Source organism: Scyliorhinus canicula, chromosome 4 (genome assembly GCF_902713615.1).
Source record: "Scyliorhinus canicula chromosome 4, sScyCan1.1, whole genome shotgun sequence".
Classification (NCBI taxonomy): Eukaryota; Metazoa; Chordata; class Chondrichthyes; order Carcharhiniformes; family Scyliorhinidae; genus Scyliorhinus; species Scyliorhinus canicula.
The window spans coordinates 23,512,661-23,527,649 of record NC_052149.1 but is presented as its reverse complement, the minus strand read 5'-3'; the positions used below and the strand labels follow the sequence as shown (position 1 = coordinate 23,527,649).

Below are 14,989 nucleotides of genomic sequence, written 5' to 3'. Positions count from 1 at the left end.
TCACACGTGTCTGTGTGTTTGGGGCTTTGTCTTGGGTTCCCTATCTTCCTGGGGGGTGTCTTCGCTATGAAGGGTCCTGTGTTGTGTAGGGGTGCTACAATTTCACATTCATGGGGCTGTCCTGGATATTGGAGGTTGTCGGCTAAATATGTGTGTGTCCGGGTCCGTTTTACCGTAATGTCCCGTCCTTGTAAAAGTAGTGTCCACCTAGCTGCCCTAATCTGGCTAACTGAACCGTCCTTCAGTCGACCGTCTAGGAGTAACTGTGTGGGGGTGTGCTCGGTCAAAATGGTGATGGGGTTGAGTCCGGTAATGTAGGAAAAGTATTGAACTGCCCAGAAAACTGCTAGTAGGTGCCTCTCGCAGGCTGAGAATCCTTGTTCTACTGGGTCTAAAAGTCTTGAGGCATAAGCCACTGGTCGTAGCTGCTCGTGCCGTTCCTGAAGTAACACGGCCGAGAGGGTCAGATCTGTGCTCGCTACCTCTATTGCATAGGGGGAGAGTTGGTCTGGGACTTGTAGCGCGGGTGCTGCGCTAAGGGCTTTCTTTAACTCTTCCACAGCCTCTGTATGCTGCGGAAGCCATTCCCATGGGGCTCCTTTCTTAAGGAGGTCGGAGAGTGGGGCTGCCTTTGTCGCGAATCCATCGATATGGTTCCGACAGTACCCAACCAGTCCTAAGAACGACCGGAGGGCTGAAACATTCTGGGGAAGGGGCAATTTGACAATCGAATCAATCCTTTTGAATTCGATCTCGCGTTTGCCGTGCGTGATGACTGTACCCAAATACATCACTTTATTTTCCAATATCTGGGCCTTTCTGGGGTTAACTTTACATCCAATCTCGTGTAAAATTTCCAGGAGCTCGGCCAGAAGCGTGATGTGCTCTGCCTTTGTGTCTGTCTGCAGTAATAGGTCGTCCACATACTGTACCAGACATTCGGGTCGGGAAAATTTTTCTAGACCATTCGCCAGCTGTCGGTGGAAAATGGAGGGGGAATTGTGGAATCCTTGTGGGAGACATGTCCACGTATACTGCTGTGCTTTGAATGTGAAGGCAAATTTGTACTGGCACGCCTTTGCCAATGGGATTGACCAGAAGCCATTGCTAATGTCCAATACCGTGAAATATTTGGAGTGGAGTCCCTGTTTGAGCATGGTCTCGGGACTTGTTGCTACCGTGGGGGCTACTGCTGGGGTTACTTTATTGAGCTCCCGATAATCAATGGTCAGACGCCATGATCCGTCGGGCTTTCTCACTGGCCAAATAGGAGCATTATTGGTCGAGGCTACTGTCCTAAGTACACCTTGCTCCAATAAGCTATCTATTACTTTCCCAATCTCTCCCTCTGCTTCTAGGGGAAATCTGTACTGTTTCTGTGGTCGGGGGTCAGGTCCGGTAACTTGAACTTGTCCAGTCATTCTGCCGCAGTCGTGCCGGTGACTGGCAAATGCTGTCCTGTGTTTGTTTAAAACTGCTCTCACTTGTCTGTCCGTGTTTAGTGCAGTCAGGTCGAAAGAATATTCGCCTACTGCGCTAATCCGATTAGCATCCTCTCCTACTGTGAGAGTAGCGGGTGCTCTGTCTGACCTCGCCATTCGCCAGACACACTGGTTTACTGGGTCGAACGACAGGCTATGGGCATTCATAAAGTCTATACCCAATATGTGTTCTGCTGAACGGGGAAGATTTACTAAAACGACGGGGTGTTTGGTAGAGATGTTCCCTAGCTGGATTGCTACGGGTGCTGTAATGTGTCTGTGACGTGACCTGTGAAACCGCTAAGTGTGATGGTGGAGGTGGTCGGCCACGTGTCTGCCTGTGCCGTGGTGGTGGAATTAATTGTGGTGCGGGACCCTCCTGTGTCCCTAAGTAACTCTATGGGCTTCCCTCTAACCTTAGCTGTGACTACCGGTCTCCCGGATTGATCCCAAAGAGTGTCACAGACCCAAGTGGGGGAGCCCGAACACCGTCAGTCCACATTGGTCTGTCCTGACTGTATCCCTATACTATGGATCGGCTTTGCTCTATTTCTATTCAGAGTGCCTGTCTGCTGGCCTCTCTGTGATCTTTGGGGTGCATTTCTTCCCATGTATTGAATGATCTGTTGAGCTGCTTGCAGAAAAATACTTTTCACTGTACCTCGGTACACGTGACAATAAACAAATCCAATCCAATCCAATCCATTGCATTCCTTAGCCCAATTGGCCACAGTTGTAGCATTCAAGCGACTTCTGTGGAGGGCTGTTCTTCCCTTCATTTACCCATGCGGGGCTTTGGTGTGCTCTCACTGCTTGAATGTCCGCTGCATCTTGAGCTTCATCTGGGCTCTTTATTTTAATTTTGCCCTGAACCGATTGTTCCCAAGCGCGGGACAATCTTTTCAGAACCCATTTCTCGTTATGGGCCTCTTCTGAGGGGTCATAGCTATTGCAAGCACTCTGTCCTGCATCTGTGGCATGGGAAATTATGGTGCGCGTCCATTTGACCATGTTGTCACGGGTCAAATGCGCTCTATTTAAATCGCCGAAAACTGCGTTAAAATGGATCCACAGCCTTCCTGCAAATGCTGTGGGATGCTCTGTTTTCTTCTGTCTGCATTTGTTTAGTCCTTCAACTGGGTCACCTCGGTTATACCCTATGGCATCTAAAATGGAGGTGTGCATTTCCTCTAGTGTGCCTCCTCCAACGTTCTGTGGGTCGGGGAGGGCTGCTACTACAGACGAGTCTAAGCTCAGAACTGTGAGCTTAACCTGCTCTCTCTCGTCCAGGCCGTACATGGTTGCCTGTTGTTTCACTTTCGCAAAAAATTGGTGGGGGTCTGCGGTGGGGAGAAACGGAGTGATTCTCTCACACGCGTCCCTGAGTTGGGTTACAGTTAAGGGGGTGGTGTAGGTGATATCGGGTGCGCCTTCTGTGGTCGCTTTGCTTTGGGTGGTGACTGGATTCATAGGTGCGGTAGTTATTTGATCTGTGGGGGGTTGGGGTGCTTTTCTTTTCTGCTGCGCTGCTGGCGCACATGTTCCTTGAACATAGCGCTGCGCTGTCTCACTTAATTCCTGCCAGTCTGGGGCATTCTCCTCATCTAGCTGTGTTCCAAAAGTACTTTGGAACCCATTCTGCACTGAAAGCAGAGATTGCAGCTCCGCAATCTGCTTCCTACACTTGGCATGATCCACTGTGCTTTGTCTTTGTTCTGTGGTGGCAGCATGGAGTGCTCTTAAAGCTGCCTTTAGGTCAGAGCATTGCCTCTGCAATGCCTCTACCTGCTTTTCTGATTCTTCTCTTATCAGGACGGCACGTTGCACGTCCTAATAGGCCTTTTCATACTGGGTCTGGGAACTGCTCAGATGGGCTAGACATGACTGATGTGCCCTCTTGGCATCATCCACCTCGCTACCCTTCTCTGCCAGCTTCCCTCTAAGTTCCATGTTTTCCTTCTCGATGTCCCTGACATCCACTTTGCTCATCCTATTTCTCTCTTCTAACTCTGCTCGGAGCGTCTGAACGACCTCCTCAGTGCCTCGCAACTGTGCCAAACAGGACACGATTGCCATCGGCTTGCGTGATTTACTAAGATTTTTCTTATGAATTTGAGAGAGGTTCTCCCACCAAGTATGTCCTATACTTCCGGGACCTGTCTCCTCATTCATACAGAACTCCTTCCAAAGGGGCCATCCCTTTCCTTGCAGATACTTGCGGAGTTCCAGCTCCCACACGGGACACTGACCTACTCGGCTACTGCTGGTCGCTGCGACCACAAACTGTTCTGGGTTCATGAGGCGTTCCATTGCCTGCATGGCCATTTTCTCTTTCTTTCTTAAATTTGGAACAGGGGGTGTTGAGGTAATGTTTTACAAGACGGGTAAGGCTTTCGCTATGTTCCGCTCACAAAACTCCCGACAGTTCGTCGCAACAAAAAGCTCTCAGGTTTACCTTACAACCCTGTTAGTACGCATGCACAAAACACACTTCCGAATTACGTTTATTCGTTTGAACACCTTGATTACTTGTGATTTTTCCTTTTTCTTTACTCAGATTTCTAATTCAAATTTCTGGGTCCTCGACGGAGTGGGGGTGCCACTTGTAACCACGCCCCGTCAGGAAGTCGCCACTAAATGTTTCTCATTTTACTGGAGTGTGATTAACACGCCTCCGTTTAAAGGCCGTGTGCTTAACACTGCTATGGCTCTGTATATGTAATTATGCTCGGTGTCGCCAGGTGCCGTATTTAGACACCGTCACAAGTATATCAAGGTCAGGTTCAAAGTAATAAATCTGTACACCGATTAGTAAGTCCAAACGATTGGTGTTTATTATAACAAATATAATAAATACACATGCATACGCTAAAGAGACTAACTTACTTCTAATACTAAACAACTAAATACTTATCTAGACAGGAGGCAAGGTCAGGGAACAATGCCTTCGTCCCGTTCTTGGTCTGCAACTCTCTGAATCGTAAGGTTGTCAAGATCTAGCAAGGTCTGGATCACGTAGCGATCGTTGTATTGGCACTTACAGTTCGATGGCTGATGGCTCAACGGCTGGTGATGGAACTGGAGTCAGGATGCGATGTAGCAGCAAAGCAGAGCCGGAGCAACAAAACAGCAGAGCCGGATCAACAAAACAGACCGAACCATGTGCGGGGTCTATTCTTCTAGGTCCTAGAAGTCCGTGCCCCCTTGGGGCGGTTCTTCTACCTGCCAGGTATCGATTGGGCCTTTCCCAATCGATATCTTCTAAACCCCCCCCCCCCCCCAATCTGAGGGTCGTTCCTCGATGGGTGGGGCGGTCCCTACGGCTCTTTGTGTTGGTTACTGTGGCGCCATTCTGTCTGGGCGTCTACGCAAAAGTATCCATTGATACTTAAATGTTTCTATTGTGCGGGGTCTGGATCTGGATCACCTCATTACTATGCAGATCTGTTTCCATTTGCACCTTTGGCTGAAACTCTGCACCTGGCCAAAAACTGGTTTCTGTACATGCAGAATGCAAATTAGTCTTGTGCAAACTGCTTGTCCTCACTAAGACTGTTTTTCCCTGCAACCTTAGCAGTTCTCCATTTTGTAGCCCAGTGTCCATCTTAGATGGCTACAGTTTCCAGCCACCACCTCTCCTCTCATCATCCAGCAGCTGGTTGAAGCAATTGGTGCTGGCGCAGCTGAAAGTCTTTCAATTAGAAGAATGTTTCAAAATACAATTGGACCTGCAAATGTCACTGTCTGTGTGGAGTCTGCACGTCCTCCCCCTGGGTGCGTGGGTTTCCTCCGGGTGCTCCGGTTTCCTCCCACAGTCCAAAGATGTGCGGGTTAGGTGGATTGGCCATGCTAAATTGCCCGTAGTGTCCTAAAAAAAAGTAAGGTTAAGGGGGGGGGTTGTTGGGTTACGGGTATAGGGTGGATGCGTGGGTTTGAGTAGGGTGATCATGGCTCGGCACAACATTGAGGGCCGAAGGGCCTGTTCTGTGCTGTACTGTTCTATGTCTCTGTCTAAATCATAGTCATAAATAGGACATTTTCTCCAAATACACATTTCAAGAACAACCTACTTAGAACATACGGTTTTGTTAAATGTTTACAAGGTCTAAGTTTTAGAAAAACATTTTGCAATAGCATTTTGCTACTTAATCACCTGCAGAGGTGATGACAGCATGGTGACAGCAGTAGCACGCAGAATACCTGCTCTTTGACCTCCATTCACAGGTTCTCTCCCTCCAGCCTTGCTGTTCCTCCAGTCGTAGTTTCTGTGTCTGGAGATGCGGAAGAGCATGAGAGAAGGAAGAAGGAATCGGTCATTGGAGGACCTGGAGCAGTGAGTGTGGGAGGAGCAGCTCCTCACAGATTCTGTCTGTCTCCCAAGCTTGCTACTACTCTATTCAGAATACATTGGGGGGGGGGGGGGGCTTTCAATATTTTTAATTTTTCACTCCTATCTTTGATTTTTCATGAGCTGTTTGTGATTTTCAGGGGCTGAGTTAGCACAGCGGACTAACCAGCTGGCTTGTAATGCCAGCAGCGCGGGTTCAATTCCCGTACCAGCCTCCCTGAACAGGCGCCAGAGTGTGGCAACTAGGGGCTTTTCACATTAACTTCATTGAAGCATCGTGACAATATGCGATTTTTATTATTATTCCGGGGCGAATTTTCCCAAGTATTTTGAACCCTAATGGGGTGGAAGGCGGAAGAGATGAAATGAGAAAAGGGTTGATGGTGCAATGGCAATGTAGAGAGAAATAGTTAACACCTCAAATCAATGACCTTTCAACAGAACTGGAAAAACTGACATGTTGGAAGACTTGCTGAGTATTTCTAGCGTGTTCTGTTTTTATTTCAGTTTTCTGGCATCTGCAGTATTTTGCTCTGTGTTCAGGAGCTGTGTTCCTTTTTTTTTAATATACAGGGATCAGGTGATTGCAGTATTTAAATATTTATGTCTCTATCATTTTGTCTGTAACATTATTCCCTGCTAACTTAGTACTGTTATCTATTGCAAATGAAAACACTGTGTGCTTGGAGAATGCGCTGATCCTCGCTTGGGAGTGTTCAAATCCCAAATGGATTAGTGCTGCAACTGAAGTCATTCCAGATTATGTGTGCCTTTAAATCTTTAAATTAATATAATCCATGAGAATATACTCCACAAATAACATTTTTTTTAAACTGAGAAAGCCATCAGCCGAATTCATTTGGCTCTTGGTTTGTTGTTCATGTTTGAGAACTGAAATTTAGCCGCAGCTTTGAAATCACGCTGATGTTTGTGATGACTATGTAGAGTTAGTAGATAATCGCTTTATGCGGTTTGGGTACCCTTAGCAATGTACCAGCTGAATGGCATATTCAGTGATTCACAATGATATTCAGGCAGAAGGACTAAAATGGGTGGCACAGTGGTTAGCACTGCTGCCTCACAGCTCTCTGGTCCCGGGTTCAATTCCGGCCTCGGGTGACTGTGTGGAGTTTGCACTTTCTCCCCGTGTCTGCGTGGGTTTCCTCCGGGTGCTCTGGTTTCCACCCACAGTCCAAAGATGTGCAGGTTAGGTAGATTGGCCGTACTAAATTGACCTTAGAACAATACAGCACAGAACAGGCCCTTCGGCCCTCGATGTTGTGCCGAGCAATGATCACCCTACTCAAACCCACGTATCCACCCTATACCCGTAACCCAACAACCCCCCACACCCTTAACCTTACTTTTAAGGTCACTACGGGCAATTTAGCATGGCTAAGCCACCTAACCCGCACATCTTTGGACTGTGGGAGGAAACCGGAGCACCCGGAGGAAACCCACGCACACACGGGGAGGACGTGCAGACTCCACACAGACAGTGACCCAGCCGGGAACCGAACCTGGGACCCTGGAGCTGTGAAGCATTTATGCTAACCACCATGCTACCATGGTTTCCAAAAGGTTAGGTGGGGCTGCTGGGTTATGGGGACAGGGCAGAAGCATGGGCTTAAGTAGGGTGCTCTTTCCAAGGGCCGGTGCAGATTTGATGGGTCGAATGGTTTCCTTCTACACTGAATTTTATGAAAACTGTGGTGACCCCTGCAGGTGATTTAGTAGCAAAATTCTATTGCAATATGTTTTTCTAAAACATAGACCTTGTAAACATTTAACAAAACCGTATGTTCTAAGTAAGTTGTTCTTGAAATGTGTTTTTGAAGACACTGTCCTATTTATGACTGATTTGCAGGTCCAATTGTATTTTAAAACATTCTTCCAATTGAAAGACATGATTAATGTGTCTTTTTAGAATAGAGATACTGTTGGCAGGTAATAATACCGCATGGACTGCTACTGGTCCCAATGATCATATTTTACCAGATTACAAGAACTCCAGTGCCTCTTGCCTTTGGTGTACTCTGCTTCTTGCGATATTCACTTGTCATAACGGGCTTTTGTGGGAAGGAGGATAAGACCATAAGAAATAGAGCAGAATTAGGCTATTTTTCTCATACCCATTCTCCTGCCTCCTCCCCATAATCCCTGATTAATCAAGAACCTATCTATCGCTGTCTTAAAGACACTCAGTGACTTGGCCTCCACAGCCTTCTGCGGCAAAGAGTTCCACAGATTCAGCACCCTTTGGCTGAAGAAATTCCTCTTCATCTCAGTTTTAAAGGATCGTCCTTTTAGTCTGACATTGTGTCCTCTGGTTCTAGTTTTTCCTACAAGTGGAAACATCATCTCCACATCCACTCTATTCAGGCCTCGCAGTATCCTGTAAGTTTCAATAAGATCCCCCCCCCCCCCTCATCCTTCTAAACTCCGAGTGCAGTCCCAGAGTCCTCAACCGTTCCTCATACGACAAGTTCTTCATTTCAGGTATGATTCTTGTGAACCTCCCCTGCATCCTTTCCAAGACCAGCACATCCTTCCTTAGATCGGGACCCCAAAACTGCTCACAATACTTCAAATGGAGTCTGACCAGAGACTTGTACAGCATCAGAAGTACATCCCGCTCTTGTATTCTTTCCCTTTCAACATGAATGCTAACATTGCATTTGCCTTCCTAACTGCTGACTGAACCTGCACGTTAACCTTAAGAGAATCTTGAACAGGGACTCCCAATTCCCTTTGTGCTTCTGATATCCTAAGCATTTCCCCTTGATACCACTTGACTGTGTATTTGTAGGTTTCTAGTGGTTTATTCCCCTTTTTCTCTTAAAAGGTGAACTTGCAGTGGACTGTGTTGCATAACCAGGAATTTGCACTCAGTTAACATATATTTGATAGTAAAACAGCCATTCCATTTCCATATATTTTATTTGAAAAGCTAGTTTTCCTAAAATGTGGCTTTCAGTGAGATAGTAGCCACGATGTTTGTATAAAGCCGGTTAATACGTCAGTCTCTTGAAAAATGTTGTGAAGTTTTCATGCCATAATCTTACATAAACATGTTTGAATTAAAATGTAATCATTTGTGGCATTTGTTAATGACAACTCGGCTATTAAAAGGTGCCTACTGTTAACTACATTCTTATTAATCTTCTGTCAAACAGCAAATGTGCAACAAAAGTGGCAAGTGTCCTTTGAATTTATTTCCCAATATTGTAAAAACTCTCAACATGCTCTCTCTCTCTCTCGTGTGTTCTCTCCCTCTCCCCCCCCCCCCCCCCCCCCCCCCCCGACACACACAGATTAGTGCTTGTTTTAAGTTATAACGGTCACTTTAGAGTTTTCCAAGCACAAGCTGGTTCGGGTACAGTCTAATGTGCTCATTGCGAAGTTGGCTGGGAGATGCTGTTTGATACGATCTGCCAGTTTTTCAGACATATGACCTACATTGGCATTGAAATTCACTACTTGAGTAGGCCATACTAAATAATCCTCACTGTTAAGTATTCTGCTTCAAACCAATTTCAGATTGTCAGTCTGGCTTGCAGTGTGGCACATTTTGCATGTGCTGGAAGCTAGGTACCGAAAGAACATGTGCACACATTCTGTTTCAGCTAAATAAAATAAATGACAGCCCTTTGCTGATTCATTCTCTAGGGCAATGTCTGGACCAATGAGGGTCAAGCTGCCTGAGTGAAATTTCAAACTATGCTTAGCAGTTATCTGTCAGTCCCCATCAACTGGTGCATCCTCCATTGCGATACCTCTACTGATCCGAGTCCACTTGCCAATCAGCATTCTTTTATATCGGTATTCTTGCCAAGTGTCCTGGTGAGTGCAAGAAAAAAGCTTCAACGTTTCTTGTTTCAGAACTACTCATTCTGTACTACCAAATGGTCATTTCTACTAAAAATGTTTCTCAAATGTTGTTATTTTCAAATGATATTTTTTGTTTTTACTAGCCATCTGTTTTTGAGGAGATAAAAAGTACTCGTTAACATTAAAGTTTTAATATGTTGTTGCCTTGGAAATAACCCGAATTCTGTATTTACTGCAGCTTGTTCAGCACTTTCAGTATCACAGCTGGACTCTGTGATTATTGCTCCTCCTCCACTTGAAGATGGAGCCAGTCTTTCTCTCTCGCACCTGCAACCATATTGGGAAGAACTGGAAACTCTTGTTCAAAGTCAAAGCATTGTAGCAATTGGTACATCTGATTTGGATAAAGTACTTTTAGAGCAACTCTATCAGTGGGCTCAGGTAATAGCAGGTTGAAATATTCTTGGATAAAATTCTGTCCAATGTTCCCTCTAAGCGTAGCTGTACTGCAACCTGGAATGTACTACAAAGTGCAATAAACAGGCTACGAACAACAACAAAAATTAGGTTGAATGTTGGTTGTATTGGTAGATGGATTTGCTGCTGCTTTTATTAAAAAAAACATTCTTTTGGGTTTATTAAGAATACCCCAGTAGCTATATTTTTCCTGTTTTTAAGATTCATCGCCTGGCATTAAAATTGTACTAAGTGGATGCACTGGTCTGAGTTGGGGACATTGTCCAGAGTTTCTATTCCTGATTCCTATCCAGTGATTCCCACTGTGTGTGCATGTGAATGTAGGGCAATGATAGGATCAACTTGGCTCAGCTCTTCCTGGTTCAATTCTCGATCTGAGTAGAAGTAATTGCTCTCAACTGGGATACCAATTAATTGAGCTGCCATTGACCTCGGTGTCCCAGTGACTATACAGCAGGTGGAAAAAGTGACCACGGTTCTTGCTCTTGATAGTTATCCAGTGCCTTGTGCTAGAAGATGTGTTCATAGGAACACATAGGATGAAAACATAGGAAAGTGGGAAGAGTAGGCCATTTGGCCTATCAAGCATGCTCTGCCATTCAAATAGATCATGGTGATCTTCTACCTCAACAACATTTTCCCACGCTACACCTATATTGCCCTGAAATCTTTAACATAGAATCATAGAAACCCTACAGTGCAGATGGAGGCCATTAGGTGTACACAGACCCTCTGAAAGAGCACCCTATCATGACCCATTCCCCAATCTCTGTCACACCACCTAACCCTTGGACACTAAGGGACAATTTAGAATAGCCAATCCACCTAATTTGGACTGTGGAAGGAAACCGGAGCACCCGAAGGAAACCCATGCAGACGCGGGGAAAATGTGTAAACTCGACAAGTCACCTGAGGTTGAAATTGAATCAGGACCCTAGCGCTGAAGCAGTAGTGCTAACCACCGTACTACCAGGCTGCCAACATTTCAAAATTTATCTATCTGTCTTGAATCTATCGCTATTTGGCTGAGCTTCCACAGCCTCTGAGGTAGAGAATTCCAAAGAATCACCACCCTCAAGAGTGAGGAAATTTTATTGCTCCTCATTTCAATCCTAAATATCCAACCCCCTTATTCTGAGTGTCCCGTGGTTCTAGCACGGCCAGCGAATGGAAACATCCATCCTCCATCTATAGGTCTGACGAACCTGTTGGTGTTTTTGAGGATGTAACCTGTGGTGTAGATAAAGGAGAACCAGTGGATATTTTAATTTTCAGGTATTATCTCCATTTGTGAATGCTGCACTTAAATTCCCATTTCTGTTTCTTTATTGTTATGTTTAAATCCTGTTTTTTGATGAGAAACTACAACCAGTACAATTTGACAGAGAATAGTTCAGTGCACTGGAGTTGAAAAATTGCATCTTTGTGTTTATCTAGCGTTGCCTGTAACAGTTCTTTTTTCCTTCCATGTGTCTAGGTGAAACCTAGCAGTAACCAGGTAAATTTAGCTTCCTGTTGTGTGATGCCACCAGAGCTTACTGCCTATGCTAAAGAATATGACATACAGTTACTGACCCACAGTGACCCTAAAGGTGAGATCTCTGTGTGTGTCTGTCTGCCTTTGTGTGTAAGAATCTGGGTATACCTGATTTGAAGACCATTAAAAATGTTTGTTGAAAGAGACGGGGATTTGCCGTGGTTGGGGGGGGGGGGGGAAGAGTTAGTGGGGTCGTGCTGGATCAGTTTCTATCTTCACCACCATTTCTTTAGTTCTGTCATGAAGTTGCTAATATCGCAGGGGTATGTTCTGCCAGTGTCCTCTTTAGGCTTAGCTAAGAAATCACATACGAGCCCAGGAAGAGTCTCAGTGTAGCATTTAATTCTCCGGAACATAACAGCTGAGCCCTCAACCTTTTCTTCAGCAGGCATCTGCATTTATATCACAGGAACCCTGACTGTATACTCCAGAATTTCTTATTGAAGTGCTGTGCCAGTCCAAATGTGGTGTTAAACTGTTCTAGTGGTTCAGGTAGATTTCAAGATGCCACGGTACTAAGAAGTGTGCAGATATCTTGATGTCCCGACCAATATTGGACCAACCATTAATATATCTGTCTGTGAAATCTTACCTGCTCAATAGCAGACTCGCCATCACCACCTTCTTTAGGGCAACTGGGATAGGACAGTAAATACTGGCCTTGCTAGTAATGCCCATATCCAAAGACTTATTATCTTTAAACAATAGCCACCGCATTAAATTGCTACATTTCAAATTCTTCACAAGTGAAGCGTTTGGATTGTTTTCAGAGACTTAAAAAGACATTGTATAAATAAGTATTTTTTATTTTCTAAAGCACCGAGCAGATTGCACTAAATGTTCCATTTCTTTCCTTCTCTTTAAGAACTGATACCCATGTTAAGTTTTCAAGAGGCTGTGATTGCCAGCGTTCAAGACAATCTGGCATATGAATGGATAACGAAATGGGTGCTGCGCTATTCAGTAATTGTTAAAAGCAGAGGAATTATTAAATCAAAGGGCTACCTTGTATACGCTAAAAGAATTCGTTACTAGAATCATCTTTGACAAGAAGCCAGCTGATTGGAATAGCACTTTTATAAACCAATTTATGCATGAAGCGCAAAGGAAGAAATCTTAGAAGCTGCACTATTGACCAAATGCCTTTCGATCCTTTTTGATGATTTATTATGGGTCCAAGATAAATTAAAAAAGGAAAAAAAATTCAAGAGTTGAAAAGAATGCATTGTAAACCAGATTGTGTTTTGCATACTCGATACTGTTTCTACCTGTTGATTTAACTGGCTGTTCTGTTAAATTCCTTTTTTCTTTGAAGTATTTTTGGTTTAAAGATATATGAGGAATGCATTTACTTTTTGTAGTTCATTTTTGGGGGGGGAACAAGACATGGGTACTTTTTCAGAAGACACTAACAATAATAACAAAACCTGCAGACAGGCACAGATTTGAGGTCCACAACTTACCTGAACTAGCATCAGGCTGAATCCTTGATGAGTTATATGTGCTATTAGCAAATGCCTAAGTCATTGCTATTTATGCAGCTGAACTTTTTCTATTTGAGTAGTTTTCATTAAATTTCCAAGTACTGAACCCGTGCTACTGCTTCTAACATTATGAAATTTTGGGTTATGGTAATGTTTTAGAAAATAACATTTTATCTCTTTTTGAAGATTTGCTGCTGTGTATCACGAAAACCTTGATGTACAGTTACTGATATTTTGTGATGGAGTGAAACATTTCCACCCCCCTCCCACCTGCCTACGTCATTCTCCACTGTCTTCAGATCAGCTAAGAGAAGCATGTGTTTGAATGTGTGCAATCCAATGGTATGTAAAGGATAGACAAGTGGACTCTGCTGCTAACTGAAGCAAGCCCACAGGATAACATCCACCTAGTCTGGTTGGTTTTCAGCAAATCACTGACTCTTGTATATTTTATTCATGCCAAATGGATTACTAATTTTTGTAGATTAACATAAACAAAATTAAGACAGCATATTGCTTTATTATGTGGGAACATGATATCACTAAAAATTGTTGCATTCCTTGCCACCATAGTATTACTATGGGGCCGGTTTAGCTCGGTTGGCTGGGCAGCTAGTTTGTGATGCAGAACAAGGCCAAAAGCGCAGGGTCAATCCCCGAACCGCTGAGGTTATTCATAAAGGCCCTTCCTTCTCAACCTTGACCCACGCCTGAGGTGTGGTGATCCTCAGGTAAAATCACCACCGCCTCAAAGGGGAAAGCAATCTATGGTCATCTGGGACTATGGCAACTTCACTTACTGTATTGTGACACAGTAATTTGATAATTGGTGAGTTTGGTGTCTAGGTTGGCTGATGTGCTGGTTATGAAACAGCGTGGAAGACAGAGCAAAGTTGGTCGTCAGGCAATACATTACACTGAGTGGGGCTGAACTGTAATGGTGGAGATTCCCTACAGACTCCCTTTCTGTTGGGTGAAGTACAGTGCTGCTGACCACTTGTAATTGCTGGGGTAGATAACACTAACATGCTGCCATCTTTCTGTATGCATGAGTGCATCATGCGAGCCACTGTGGTTTGGAGATCAGGGGCTTTCGAAGAAAAAGCCACTTTCAAACATTAAACCACAAATAAAGTAATATTCAACCTACATATTCATCTACTGGCTGTTCTTGAAGAAAGTCTTGACCATAAATCATGGGGATGCCACTCTGGAGCATTGTCCTTAGCAAAAGTTGATTGAAATTGTAACTTGGGGCCACTTTTGGCCATAACTTATTGCTTTTTTTTTAACTATCAACTTTGTGCTTAACATGTTTAGGCTGAAGTACTGTATAAGCTTGAATGTATAGTAGTTCTAATGAAATGGTACATATCTGGAAATAGTGAATCTATGATAAAATGTTATATTTTGTTTACTTGGCTATGTAATGGATTTGAGGTGATTTGCACATTAAAAATGTGATCTAAATAACATCTGATTTTTCTTTTTTAATCCATGTGTTTTGACTCTGCATTAAGTTCAGAAGCAGACATTTTTTAAAGGAACCTATATGACTATCTGCTGTTCTGCACTTGCTGGTGCTGAGGTGAAGGTTGTGCTGTTTTATCTTAGTGTGACAGGAAGTGTTAACAGCAAGTAGGGGGTTATGTGTGATCTGGAGGTTTCTAATGTAGGTACATAATATTTGACCACCTGTACTTGAGTCAGCTGAGCTGTACATTCTTCACAGGGTTATCCGGAGAGCATGGAAAGACAAAATACCAGTCAGTCATGATACAGGTGTATTAGAACTGGTTCACGCTTCCGGCTTTGCGATTACAAAAGCCTA

At 44.2% G+C, this 14,989-nt stretch overlaps 1 protein-coding gene across 2 annotated transcripts in view; it reads left to right on the top strand.

Annotated features, from left to right (window-relative positions):
* gclm (glutamate-cysteine ligase, modifier subunit) overlaps positions 1-14,631 on the top strand; it is a 31,253-nt gene extending 16,622 nt beyond the window's left edge. For both annotated transcript variants that reach the window (XM_038793866.1, XM_038793865.1), the window contains exons 5-7: positions 9,899-10,101; positions 11,615-11,729; positions 12,540-14,631. In XM_038793866.1, coding sequence (XP_038649794.1) covers positions 9,899-10,101; positions 11,615-11,729; positions 12,540-12,709 — 488 coding nt within the window. In that variant the 3' untranslated portion in view covers positions 12,710-14,631. The remainder of the gene's footprint in view (positions 1-9,898; positions 10,102-11,614; positions 11,730-12,539) is intronic.
* The last annotated feature ends 358 nt before the right edge of the window (positions 14,632-14,989 follow it).